Source organism: Heliangelus exortis, chromosome 17 (assembly GCF_036169615.1).
Source record: "Heliangelus exortis chromosome 17, bHelExo1.hap1, whole genome shotgun sequence".
NCBI classification, from domain to species: Eukaryota; Metazoa; Chordata; class Aves; order Apodiformes; family Trochilidae; genus Heliangelus; species Heliangelus exortis.
The window spans coordinates 2,070,745-2,084,122 of NC_092438.1; the positions used below are offsets into that span (position 1 = coordinate 2,070,745).

Sequence of the window (13,378 nt, forward strand, 5' to 3'; positions counted from 1 at the left end):
TATTACAGTTCCTTGTAATTGTATTTTTTAGTAAAGAAAGGGGCTTCTCTTTTCTTCTTCTGTTTTGGCTTGGGTACTGTGACAATGTGGGGAGGGGCACAGGATTCCTCAGGCCAAATTCAAGGGCAGGATTGATGGAAGTTGTTCTGTTCTTAGCATTGGTTGCTCTTGACTTTGTTTGGTGCCTTGGCCCAGAAGTTTCTGCAGCTGGAAAAGGGCAGTGATGCTCAGCTGCTAAAGTGAGCAGTGATAACCACCTGGGCCAGCTTAATATCTCCAGCTTGTCCTGTCAGGGGTTAAAAATGGGGACAAACCAGATCCTAACAGCATTGCTTCTCGGGAGGGTAATTCTGGGTGGGATTTTGTTCAGTTTTTCTCTCTGTTGCCTGGCAAACTTTAACTCTGCAGGAGAGCTGCTGCCAGGATGCAGCTTGCTCTAGAGAGAGCTGTCCCTCGTGCAAGGGTGTTGGCAGGAGGTGATCACAGAATCCTAGAATGGGCTGGGTTGGAAGGGACCTCAGAGCTCCTCAAGTCCAACCCTTGATCCACTCCCCCCGTGGTTCCCAGCCCATGGCACTGAGTGCCACATCCAGGCTCTTTTGAAATATCTCCAGGGATGGAGAATCCACCCCTTCCCTGGGCAGCCCATTCCAGTGTCTGATCACCCTCTCTGCAAAGAATTCCTTCCTAATATCCAACCTAAACCTCCCCTGGCAGAGCTGAAGCTCTGCAGGGGAGGTTTAGGTTGGATATTAGGAAAAAATTCATAAGCCCATGGCCTCTTGTCTTGCTGAGAGTTGCCTGGGAAAAGAGCCCAACCCCCCCCTGGCTCCAACCTCCTTTCAGGGAGTTGGAGAGAGTGATGAGGTCTCCCCTGAGCCTCCTCTTCTCCAGCCTCAACACCCCCAGCTCCCTCAGCCTCTCCTCATAGGATCTTTCAGGTCCTTCCAACCCAAACCATCCTCTGAATCCATGATTCTCCCTCTCAGACCTTGCTCTTCTTCCTCCAGTGACTTTCCCTTTTCCAAGCATTTCCCCCGCCCAGCACAGCAGCTCCCAAGGGTTGAAGCAGATGAGCTGGAAGGCTCCAGAGCCCCCTCCTCCTGCTGCCCCTGGGGCTGATGGTCCCTTTGTCACAGGTAGCCCTGCTCTGTGGCCCACCTGGCTTGGGAAAGACCACGCTGGCCCACGTCATTGCCAGGCATGCAGGGTACAACGCTGTCGAGATGAACGCCAGGTGAGGCTGGCAGAGGGGACACCGTGCTGGGGGGTGACACCATGGTGGGGGGAGTGAGACCGTGCTGGAGGGTGACACCATGCCGGGGGGGGTGACACGGTGATGGGGAGGTGACACCGTGCTGGGGAGGTGACACCGTGCTGGGGGGGGTGACACCGTGCTGGGGGGGTGACACCGTACTGGGGGGGTGACACCATGATGGAGGGAGTGACACCGTGCTGGGGGGGGTGACACCGTGCTGGGGGGGTGACACCGTGCTGGGGGGTGACACTGTGCTGGGGGGGGTGACACCGTGCTGGGGGGTGACACCATGGTGGGGGGAGTGAGACCGTGCTGGGGGGTGACACCATGCTGGGGGGGTGACACCGTGCTGGGGGGGTGACACCATGCTGGGGGGGGTGACACCATGGTGGGGGGGGTGACACCGTGCTGGGGGGTGACATCATGGTGGGGTGAGGGGGGTGATGCTCTGCTGGGGGGGTGACACCGTGGTGGGGGGGTGACACCATGCTGGGAGGTGACACCATGCTGGGGGGGGTGACACTGTGCTGGGGGTGGTGACACCATGCTGGGGGGGGTGACACCGTGCTGGGGGGGGTGACACCATGCTGGGGGGGGTGACACCATGCTGGGGGGGTGACACCATGCTGGGGGGGTGACACCGTGCTGGGGGGGTGACACCGTGCTTGGGGGGGTGACACAGTGCTGGGGGGTGACATGATGAGGTGAGGGGGTGATGCTCTGCTGGGGGTGATCATAGAATCATAGAAAGTGAGGGGTTGGAAAGGACCTCAAGAGATCATTGAGTCCAAAGCAGTGTCACCTGCAGCAGGTGACACAGGGGACACATCCAGGTGGGCTTTGAATGTCTCCAGGGAAGGAGGCTCCACAACCTCTCTGGGCAGCCTGGGCCAGGGCTGCCCTGCTTGGGCAGGGGGTGATGCTCTACTGGGGCTGATTCCCTGCTGGGCATTGGTGCCCTGCTTGGGGGGTGATGCCCTGCTTGGGGGGGTGATGCCCTGCTTGGGGGGTGATGCCCTGCTTGGGGGGGTGATGCCCTGCTTGGGGGGTGGTGCCCTCTGGGGGGGGAATTCCCTCCTCAAGAGTGATTCCCTGCTGGGGGGTGATTCCCTCCTTGAGGGTGATGTCTCCCTGGAGGTGATTCCCTGCTGGGGGATTAATTCCCTCCTGGAGGTGCTGCCCTGCTGGGTGTTGATTCCCTGCTGGGTGTTGATTCCCTGCTTGGGTGGTGATTCCCTGCTGGGTGTTGATTCCCTGCTGGGTGTTGATTCCCTGCTGGGGGGCTGATTCCCTCCTGGAGGGTGATTCCCTGCTTGGGTGTTGATTCCCTGCTGGGTGTTGATTCCCTGCTGGGTGTTGATTCCCTGCTGGGGGGCTGATTCCCTGCTTGGGTGGTGATTCCCTGCTTGGGTGGTGATTCCCTGCTTGGGTGGTGATTCCCTGCTTGGGTGTTGATTCCCTGCTGGGTGGTGATTCCCTGCTGGGGGGTTGATTCCCTCCTGGAGGGTGATTCCCTGCTTGGGTGTTGATTCCCTGCTGGGTGTTGATTCCCTGCTGGGGGGTTGATTCCCTCCTGGAGGGTGATTCCCTGCTTGGGTGTTGATTCCTTGCTGGGTGTTGATTCCTTGCTGGGTGTTGATTCCCTGCTGGGGGGCTGATTCCCTGCTGGGTGTTGATTCCCTGCTGGGTGTTGATTCCCTGCTGGGTGTTGATTCCCTGCTGGGGAGGCTGATTCCCTGCTGGGTGTTGATTCCCTGCTGGGTGTTGATTCCCTGCTGGAAGTGATTCCCTGCTGGGGGGCTGATTCCCTGCTGGGTGTTGATTCCCTGCTTGGGTGGTGATTCCCTGCTTGGGTGTTGATTCCCTCCTGGAGGTGATTCCCTGCTGGGTGGTGATTCCCTGCTGGGGGGTTGATTCCCTCCTGGAGGGTGATTCCCTGCTTGGGTGTTGATTCCTTGCTGGGTGTTGATTCCTTGCTGGGTGTTGATTCCCTGCTGGGGGGCTGATTCCCTGCTGGGGGGCTGATTCCCTCCTGGAGGGTGATTCCCTGCTTGGGTGTTGATTCCCTGCTTGGGTGTTGATTCCCTGCTGGGTGTTGATTCCCTGCTTGGGTGGTGATTCCCTGCTTGGGTGGTGATTCCCTGCTTGGGTGGTGATTCCCTGCTTGGGTGTTGATTCCCTCCTGGAGGTGATTCCCTGCTGGGTGGTGATTCCCTGCTGGGTGTTGATTCCCTGCTGGGGGGTTGATTCCCTCCTGGAGGGTGATTCCCTGCTTGGGTGTTGATTCCTTGCTGGGTGTTGATTCCCTGCTGGGTGTTGATTCCCTGCTGGGTGTTGATTCCCTGCTGGGGGGCTGATTCCCTCCTGGAGGGTGATTCCCTGCTTGGGTGTTGATTCCCTGCTTGGGTGTTGATTCCCTGCTGGGTGTTGATTCCCTGCTTGGGTGTTGATTCCCTGCTGGGTGTTGATTCCCTGCTTGGGTGGTGATTCCCTGCTTGGGTGGTGATTCCCTGCTGGAGGTGATTCCCTGCTGGGTGGTGATTCCCTGCTGGGGGGCTGATTCCCTGCTGGGTGTTGATTCCCTGCTGGGTGTTGATTCCCTGCTGGGTGTTGATTCCCTGCTGGGGGGCTGATTCCCTCCTGGAGGGTGATTCCCTGCTTGGGTGTTGATTCCCTGCTTGGGTGGTGATTCCCTGCTGGGGGGCTGATTCCCTGCTGGGTGTTGATTCCCTGCTGGGGGGTTGATTCCCTCCTGGAGGCTGATTCCCTGCTTGGGTGTTGATTCCCTGCTGGGTGTTGATTCCCTGCTTGGGTGTTGATTCCCTGCTGGGTGTTGATTCCCTGCTGGGGGGTTGATTCCCTCCTGGAGGCTGATTCCCTGCTTGGGTGGTGATTCCCTGCTGGGGGGCTGATTCCCTGCTGGGTGTTGATTCCCTGCTGGGTGTTGATTCCCTGCTGGGTGGTGATTCCCTGCTGGAGGTGATTCCCTGCTGGGTGGTGATTCCCTCCTGGAGGGTGATTCCCTCCTGGAGGGTGATTCCCTCCTGGAGGGTGATTCCCTGCTTGGGTGTTGATTCCCTGCTGGGTGTTGATTCCCTGCTGGGTGGTGATTCCCTGGTGGGGGGCTGATTCCCTGCTGGGTGGTGATTCCCTGCTGGGGGGTGCTGCCCTGCTGGAGATGCTGACGCCCAGCTAGGGGGTTTGCTGCCCTGCCCGGGGTTGCTGTGGTGCCACAGCAGGCTGGCACTGCCTTGCTTTGCAGTGATGACCGCAGCCCTGAGGTTTTCAGGACTCGCATTGAAGCTGCCACCCAGATGAGGTCTGTGCTGGGGGCCAACGAGAAACCCAACTGCCTGATCATCGACGAGATAGACGGCGCGCCCGCGGTGAGCCCAGCCTGGCTCTGACCTCCAAGGGGCTTAATAAACCCTTGCCCTCTCCCCTCTTCTGTTTCTTTCCTCTGAACAGCATGAATTCATCCCTTCTCTCCTTGATTTTTCTCTTTTTTTTTTTGTTTTCTCTCCTTCTCCCAAGGCATCCATCAACGTTCTGCTGAGCATCGTCCAGCGCAAGGATGGGGAGGGGGAGCCGGGGGCCCGGAGGAGGCGGCAGGAGGGGGGGCTGCTGCTCAGACCCATCATCTGCATCTGCAACGACCAGTGAGTGTCACCCGGGGCTGTGGGAGGGATGGAGAGCTCAGGCCCTGCCCCAGAGGGCACCCATAAAATAAAATTTTGCTGTGCTGACTTACCTGCTGTCAGACCTGCTCGTGAGAAGTGAAGTTACAACCTGCTCGGTTTCCCTCAAACCCCCTCTCTCCCCCTCTTCAGGTTTTGCAGTTCTGGGGTCAGTTGTTGCTGGGTTGGGGGTTTCTGGTTGTGTTTGTGCTTGTCCAGGTGTGCAGTGGTGTACAGGTAGTTGCTGAACAACTTGTCTCTCCTGGAGTGGAGTATTACTCATCCAAGCTGGAGAAGGGAAGGCTCCAGGGAGACTTGAGAGCTCCTCCAGTACCTGAAGGGGTTCCAGGAAAGCTGGGGAGGGACTTTGGACAAGTGCATGGAGGGATAGGACAAGGAGGAAGGGTTTTAAGCTGAAAGAGGGGAGATTTAGGTTGGATATTGGGAAGAAATTGCTGTGAGGGTGCTGAGCCCCTGGCCCAGATTACCCGGAGAAGCTGTGGCTGCCCCATCCCTGGGAGTGTTGAAGGCTGGATGGGGCTTGGAGCACCCTGGGTTGGTGGGAGGTGTCCCTGCCCATGCAGGGTGTTGGACTGGATAATCTTTAAGGTTCCTTCCAGCCCAATCCAGGCTGGGCTCACTGCCTGGCTGGTGGCTCAGGCTCCCCTCTCCTTCCCTTTGCCAGGTACGTCCCTGCCCTGCGCCCACTGCGGCACCAATCCTTCCTGCTCACCTTCCCCAGGACCTCTTCTTCCCGGCTGGCCCAGCGACTCTGTGAGGTGTGTGGGATGACCCAGGCCTCCTCTGTCCCTTCCAGGGTTGGGGTCCCTCCCTGCTGACCCCCCCTTTTCTCCTGCAGGTCACCCTGCAGCAGGGCATGCGGGCGGACATGGGCGCTCTGCTCGCCCTCTGCCAGAAGACAGAGAACGACATCCGCTCCTGCATCAACACCCTGCAGGTACTGCTGCTGCTGCTGCTGCAGCCTCGGGGGGACATGGACCTGCTCCTGACTAGGTCCAGGCTTGGGTGAGGATGGGAGGGGAGTCAAAAAGAAATATTTCCCAGGCAGATCCTTAAAACACCCACCCTGTCCCGCGTGGTATTTTTCGCCTCCAAGGCGAGGAGGATCCCCTCTGCCTCCACCTTGCCCCAGCACCACCTCCCTGCCCTGGGCATCCTCCTGCCCTCCAGCTCCTCCCTTGTCTTGCAGTTCCTGCATGGCCGAGGCCAGAAGGAGCTGAGTGTGCAGATGGTTCAGACGATGAGGATTGGCTTGAAGGACCAAAACAAAGGGCTCTTCTCCATCTGGCAGGAGATCTTCCAGCTCCCGAAGGTGCAAAGGTAAAAGTGGGGGGATTTGTTAGCTGTGCTGTCTGCTCGGGGCTCACAGCTTTGTTGGAGCTCAAGACTTGTGGTGGAGAAACCTTGAAAGGTCCTGGAGAGCTGCACCAAACCCATCTTCATCAGCAGATTTGTGTCTCCAGATGCTCTCTGTCCCTTCTCTCACGCCCAATAATTTGGCATCGGTGTTGCCTTCGGACCAGGGTCCAATTATTCCTTTGCTGGTCCATCCAGTGCTGGGGTCACCCTGAGCTCTTCCCTTTGGGCTCCTCCCAGGCACAGGATAGGAATGGACCCTGCTTTGCCAACCCAGTTCCTGGTGGGTGATGAGGACCTCGTGGGGATGGGTTCCCTCACCACCTCCTCCCACCGCTTCCACCGCATCCTGCACCTCGCCGTGTCCTCGGGGGAGCAGGAGAAGCTGGCCCAGGTAGAGCAGCTGGGAGGGGTGGGGGAAAGAATCAGAGAAGGGTTTGGGTTGGAAGGGACCTTAAAACTCATCCAGCACCACCCCCTGCATGGGCAAGGACACCTCCCACCAGCCCAGGGTGCTCCAAGCCCCATCCAACCTTCAACACTGCCAGGGATGAGGCAGCCACAGCTTCTCTGGGCAACCAGGGGCTCAGCACCCTCACAGCAAACCATTTTTTCCCAATGTCTAAACCTAAATCCTCCCTCTTTCAGCTTAAAACCATCCCCCCTTGTCCTATCCCTCCATGCCTTTGTCCAAACTTCTTCCCCTCAACTTTCCTGGTGCTTTGAGTTCTCCCTTTCTCCAGCTTGAATACCTCCAACTCTCTCATCCTGTCCTCACAGAAGAGGTGTTCCAGGGGGGATCCCTTTCCCTGCCATGCTGGGGGTGGTGGCATCCTTGGGAAACCCCTCCGTGCAGCAGGGTTGTGCTGGATGGAGTTCTGGGGGTGTTGTGTTGGAGCTGGGATGTTCTGAAGGGACAAGCAGCCAGGCTTGGAGCCACCTCCCATCCTCGTATCTGCTTCCAGGGGCTGTATGAAAATTTCCTGAACATGAAGTTGAGGGACTCCAGCTTGAGCTCGGTGTGCTTGGCCCTGGAGTGGTTGGGTTTCTCTGACCTGCTCAGCAGAGCTGTCCTGCAGTGCCAGAACTTCCAGCTGCTCCGTTACCTCCCCTTCCTGCCTGTGGCTTTCCACCTCCTCTTCGCGGCCACCAACGTCCCCCGCTTGGCTTATCCCAGCAGCCAGCAGGATGCAAGTACCAGGGAGGGGGGTGGTGGCATCTCTGTCACCCACAGAGGACATCTGGGGTGCCAGCTGTGGCTGAGCTTTTAGGAAAAAAAATCCTTTCCAGGGCAGGGAGGGTGGATTGGGCTGCCCGGGGAGGGGGTGGATTCTCCATCCATCCCTGGAGGTTTTTAAGAGGAGCCTGAATGTGCCATGATCTGGGAACTAATGGGGAGAGTGGGTCAAAGGTTGGACTTGATCTCAGAGGTCCTTTCCAACCTGGCTGCCTCTCCCCAGGCCCTGGCCAAGCTGCACCACATGCAGAACCTGGTGGTGGCCATGGTGTCGGGGATAACGCCCAGCGCCCGCAGCCGCGCGGGGCAGCAGGCCCTGGTCCTCGAGGTGCTCTGCCTGCTGCTGGACATCATCGCCCCCAAGCTCCGCCCGGTGGGTGCCCACCAGCCCCATCCCACTGCCCTTCCCCCTTTTGAGCCCCTCAGGGGTTGGGTTTGGCCTGAGCAGGGCTTGGAGGGGCTGTTGGGGTCTCCTTCCAGCAGCTGGGTGAGGGTTGTGTTGGGTTCTTTGACCCTTTGGGTCTGTCCCTGCTCTCTGGAGTGACCCAACTTGGTCTGAACCTCCTGGGTGCTAAATATCCTTTGTCGTGGGGAAACAAGCCTCGTGTTTCAGCTGATTTTTGTGTTTAGAAGTTGTGAAGGGGTCAGTGATGCTCTTCCTGGTGCTGCTCTCCCCCAGGTGAACACCCAACTCTACAGCCAGAAGGAGAAGCAGCAGCTGGCAGACCTCATCAGCATCATGCTGGCCTACAACCTCACCTACCACCAGGAACGCCTGCCTGAGGGCCAGTATGTCTACAAGCTTGACCCGTGAGTCCTGAGGGTGGGGAGAAGGTGTCCAAAGGGTCCAAAATCTCACTGGAGGGTTTTGGGAAGGGGTTTGAACCCCAAGGTTTCACGGCGTTGAGTTGGAGTCTTGCAGCTGGGGTGGTGAGAGCTGCCCAGGGCTGGGACTTTCTCCTCCAGCACTTCTGATGGGATTATCCCCACCAGTGGGGCTCTCTCCTGTACTGGTGGAACTCTCCACTCCATCACCTTGGTGGACCAAGCTCCACCACCTGCACTGGACTCTTTCAAGCAGTTCCCTGTCCTTCTGGAACAGAGGACCCCAGAACTGGACACTTAAACGGTTTTGTTGGGTCTCCCTGTGCCCTGTGTTGTTTGCAGGATGCTGGTTTATTATTATTATTATTATTATTATTATTATTATTATTATTATTATTATTATTATTATTATTATTATTATTATTATTATTTTATTTTTTTTGGTACTGATTTCTCTGCTTCTTCTCCCACTCAGGAACCTGGAGGATGTCTGCAGATTCCCGGAGCTGCCGACTCGCAGGCAGCTCAGCTACCAAACCAAGCAGCTGATTGCCAGGGAGATTGAGCTGGAGAAGATGAGGAGGATGGAGGCTTTGCTGCAGGCACGAAACCTGAGCCAGGTAGGGGAGGAAGGATCCTGGGGTGGTTGTGGAGCAAGTGCTTGGGGGGGGGGGGTGCCTGGGACCCGCGTTTCCCCGAGCGGCGTTTGATCCCCAGATGGAAATCCAGGATTAACCCCCCCTTCCAGCTGCAGCCATCTGCCCTCAGGCAGCACATCCCATCCCAAGGGCTCAGCTGGATTAGATTCAGTGAATTTTCAGGGTTGGAAGGGATCTTGAAGAGCAGCCAGGTCCAACCCCCCTGCTACGGGCAGGGACACCTTCTACCAGCTCAGGATGCTCAGAGCTCCATCCAGCCTGGCCTTAAAAACTTCCAGGGATGGATGGGGCTTCCAAAACCTCCCTGGGCAGCCTGTTCCAGTATTTCACCACCCTCATGGTGAAGAACTTCTCCCTACTATCCAATCTAAATCTCCCCTCCTCTGGTTTCCAACCCTTCCCCCTGGCCCTGTCAGGGGCCTTCCCCACCTGCCTCTCCATCCCCTCCTCCTTGGGGCCCTGAGGGACTGCAAGGGGGGGAAGGTGACAAGAAAACAATGTCAAAAATTTGGCAGAAACCCCAAAGCTGGGAAATCCCAACCTGAGGGGATGCAGTCACCCCCCCAGCAGCACCCGTGGCCACCCCCATCCCTCCATCACCTCCCCCTAGAACTGGGGCCACCCTGGAATGCCTGAAGGCATTCTGGAAAGAAACATTGGGTGTGAGTGAAAGTGTCAAAGCCCTTCAGCAAGGGCTGAGGTGGGAATTTGACTTCTGGCTGTGATTTGGAGGGCTCTGTGCAGAGCTGAGCTGCCCTCCCCTGCCTGCATCTTCCCTTCCTGCCTCACCTCCATCCTCCCAAAGGTCCCAAAGACCCCAGGAGGAGCAGAGCTACTCTGCCCACCCCAGAAACCCTCTGTAGAGCAGCAAGCAAGAGATGGAAAGGGGTGGAAAAAGCTGAGAAATAGCTTGTGCCAGCCCTGCCCTGGTGCTGTGGGGATAATTAATCCCTGAGAGCCCCTTCTTGCAGCAGAAGGGCTTTCCCAAGGGATGCAAAACCATCTCTGAAGAATCCTTGTTTTGAAGGCACTGGGATTCTTTGGCTGTTTACATGGTGCTGACCATGAAATCCCAGAGGAAGGCACCAAACAAACTGGTGCCCCACGTGCTGCCCAGGCTGCTCTCCAAAAAAAAAAAAAAAAAGGGGGAAAAAAAAAAATCCTTGGTGAGTGATGGAGGCACTGAGGTGGAACCTGGCAGGAAATAGAGGAGGGGTGCAGGACAAGTCCTGCTCATCAGGCTGCTCATCTCCAGGGGATGGAGATACCCAAAATTTCATCTGGGCCAGCCCCCAGGGGAACTTTTGCTCAGGTCTCTGTTCCCACAGGATCCCAGGAGCAGTGAGGGGGAGAAGCAGGGGCCTGGGGGGACATCTGTGCCCCCCAACCACCAGCAGCACCTGGAGAGCATCATCTGGAGGGCAAGGGTGGAGGACAAGGTGAGGGGATGGAATTTCTACCTCGTGTCTGTCCCAAGAGGCTGGTTGGCTTCCTTGCTGTTTCTTTATTTATTTTTAGCTGATTCTTTATTTTTAGCTGATTCTTTATTTTTAGCTGATTCTTTATTTTTAGCTGATTCTTTATTTTTAGCTGATTCTTTATTTTTAGCTGTTTCTTTTAATAGAGCAGCTGAGCTCTGCCAGGGCAATGCTGGGTTGGGAGCATGGGGATGGAGTGGAGCTGGGGGAACATCATCCTGGCCCTGCCCTCTCGGGCAGGAGGGAGGGAAAAGCTCTGGATATTTGGGCTAAATCAGCTGAATTTTGGCTTTGTGGAAGCCTCGGGCTCAGGGGCAGAGCATGGGGTGGGGAGAGATGCACATGGGGTGGGGGGGGCTGCAGGGGGAACCATCCTGGCTGGTCCCAACCATGGGGGTCCTGGTGGTGGCCAAGTGGAGCAAGAGGTGACCCGTGCCCCCCCCCCCAACATCTCAGCTGTCTGTAAAACCCCATTTCAGCACCATGAGCCTTAAAGTTTTTCTTTTTTCCCCCCTCCCCAATTTGGGATGCAAGGTTTGGATCCAGGTCCTGCTCGGGGGGGGGGGGGCTGGGGCAGCCCCAAAGGGGGTGACACCCCCCAGCCAGGGGCTCCTGGGGTCTTGGTCTGACTTATCCTGAGCTGGGGGGGCTCAGGGGGGCCTCACCTTGCACCGAAATGAGGAGGGGGGGGTTGATTTTTGGGGGGGCTCCAGCTCTCAACCTCCTCTCTGCTCCTCCCAGCCTGAGACCGACTTCTTTGGGAGACCCCTTCAGAGGGTGACCCGGGCCCCAGGTGGGTGACAAGGGGACAAGAGGGTGCCCGTGGCCCTTGGGTGGGTGGCAGGGGGACAAGGGGGTGGCCATGGCCCTTGGATGGGGGACAAAGGGGTGGCTGTGGCCTTTGGGTGGGTGGCAGGGGGACAAGGGGGTTACCCTGGCTCCAGGTGGGTGACAGAGGGACAAGGGGGTGCCTGTGGCCCTTGGGTGGGTGGCAGGGGGACAAGAGGGTGGCCGTGGACCTTGGGTGGGTGGCAGGGGGATAAGGGGGTGACCCTGGCCCCAGGTGGGTGACAGAGGGACAAGGGGGAGACCCTGAGCCCTTGGGTGGGTGACAGGGGGACAAGGGGGTGACCCTGGCCCCAGGTGGGTGACAGGGGGACAAAGGGGTGCCCGTGGCCCTTGGGTGGGTGGCAGAGGAACAAGGGGGTGGCCATGGCCCTTGGGTGGGTGACAGAGGAACAAGGGGGTGGCCATGGCCCTTGGGTGGGTGACAGGGGGACAAGAGGGTGCCCGTGGCCCTTGGGTGGGTGGCAGGGGGACAAGGGGGTGGCCATGGCCCTTGGATGGGGGACAAAGGGGTGGCTGTGGCATTTGGGTGGGTGGCAGGGGGACAAGGGGGTGACCCTGGCCCCAGGTGGGTGACAGAGGGACAAGGGGGAGACCCTGAGCCCTTGGGTGGGTGACAGGGGGATAAGGGGGTGACCCTGGCCCCAGGTGGGTGACAGGGGGACAAAGGGGTGCCTGTGGCCCTTGGGTGGGTGACAGAGGGACAAGGGGGTGGCCATGGCCCTTGGGTGGGTGACAGGGGGACAAGAGGGTGACCCTGGCCCCATGTGGGGGACAAGGGGGTGGCCATGGCCCTTGGGTGGGTGGCAGGGGGACAAGGGGGTGACCCTGAGCCCTTGGGTAGGTGACAGGGGGACAAGGGGGTGACCGTGGCCCCAGGTGGGGGACAAGGGGACAAGAGGGTGGCTGTGGCCCTTGGGTGGGTAGCAGGGGGACAAGGGGGTGCCTGTGGCCCTTGGGTGGGTGGCAGGGGAACAAGGGGGTGACCCTGGCCCCATGTGGGGAACAAGGGGGTGGCCATGGCCCTTGGGTGGGTGGCAGGGGGACAAAGGGGTGCCCGTGGTCCTTGGGTGGGTGGCAGGGGGACAAGGGGGTGACCCTGAGCCCTTGGGTAGGTGACAGGGGGACAAGGGGGTGACCGTGGCCCCAGGTGGGGGACCAGGGGGTGGCCGTGGCCCTTGGGTGGGTGGCAGAAGGGCAGCCAGGGGTGGTCCCAATGCTGGGGGGGGATGGAGGGATGGGGGTGGCCACGGGTGCTGCTGGGGGGGTGACTGCATCCCCTCAGGTTGGGATTTCCCAGCTTTGGGGTTTCTGCCAAGTTTTTGACGTCGTTTTCTTGTCACCTTCCCCTTGTTGCAGTCCCTGAGGGCCCCGAGGAGGGGCTGGAGAGGCAGGTGGGGCAGGCAGTGGGGCAGAGTGATGTCTGGTTCCGATTCAACGAGGGGGTGTCCAATGCTGTCAGGAGGAACATCTACATCAGGGACCTGCTCTGACACCTCCAGCTGACCCCCAGGGACTTCTGTGGGTGGCACTGAAGGGAGAAGTTGGGTTTCTGACCCCTGGCAGGGCTGTGTGTCCTTGGGTTTTGGGTTTGGTGGGTTTTTTTTGGTTTTTTTTTTGTTTCGGGTTTTTTTTGTATTTTTTTATAGTACCCGTTTATTAAAAAATAATAAAAATAAATCAAAAAGCTAACCATGAATCTTGCCCTTTTTTATTTCATTTACAAAGCCTCACTTGTCCTATTCCGTGCCTGCTTTGCTGCAAAAAGAGGATCCTACGGGGTACAAAAGCCCCTTGGAAACGGCTGCAACTCTTGGGGTTTTATTTCTTATAAAAAGTTTTCTTCACCAGTTGCAAAAAAAAAACCCCAAAAAAAGTTGCTGGGTGGGGGCAGAGGGGAGCAGAGAGCTCAACCCCCCCAGGAAAGCTCTGCTGCCCCTGGGTCCCACCTCCCTCCTTGTGCTTTCTGTGTTTCCCCCCCTATAAAAAAAGAAACTTTTCTGCTCAAATAATAAGACAAG

The 13,378-nt window shown here is 58.1% G+C and overlaps 1 protein-coding gene across 1 annotated transcript in view; it reads left to right on the top strand.

Annotated features, from left to right (window-relative positions):
* The window catches only part of CHTF18 (chromosome transmission fidelity factor 18), a 15,398-nt gene extending 2,392 nt beyond the window's left edge, over positions 1 to 13,006 (top strand). Inside the window, exons 7-20 of the mRNA XM_071761248.1 lie at positions 1,094 to 1,237; positions 4,521 to 4,644; positions 4,793 to 4,917; positions 5,621 to 5,714; positions 5,795 to 5,893; positions 6,146 to 6,276; positions 6,553 to 6,706; positions 7,278 to 7,502; positions 7,773 to 7,922; positions 8,229 to 8,359; positions 8,850 to 8,994; positions 10,362 to 10,472; positions 11,253 to 11,304; positions 12,717 to 13,006. Coding sequence (XP_071617349.1) covers positions 1,094 to 1,237; positions 4,521 to 4,644; positions 4,793 to 4,917; positions 5,621 to 5,714; positions 5,795 to 5,893; positions 6,146 to 6,276; positions 6,553 to 6,706; positions 7,278 to 7,502; positions 7,773 to 7,922; positions 8,229 to 8,359; positions 8,850 to 8,994; positions 10,362 to 10,472; positions 11,253 to 11,304; positions 12,717 to 12,850 — 1,819 coding nt within the window. The 3' untranslated portion in view covers positions 12,851 to 13,006. The remainder of the gene's footprint in view (positions 1 to 1,093; positions 1,238 to 4,520; positions 4,645 to 4,792; positions 4,918 to 5,620; positions 5,715 to 5,794; positions 5,894 to 6,145; positions 6,277 to 6,552; positions 6,707 to 7,277; positions 7,503 to 7,772; positions 7,923 to 8,228; positions 8,360 to 8,849; positions 8,995 to 10,361; positions 10,473 to 11,252; positions 11,305 to 12,716) is intronic.
* The last annotated feature ends 372 nt before the right edge of the window (positions 13,007 to 13,378 follow it).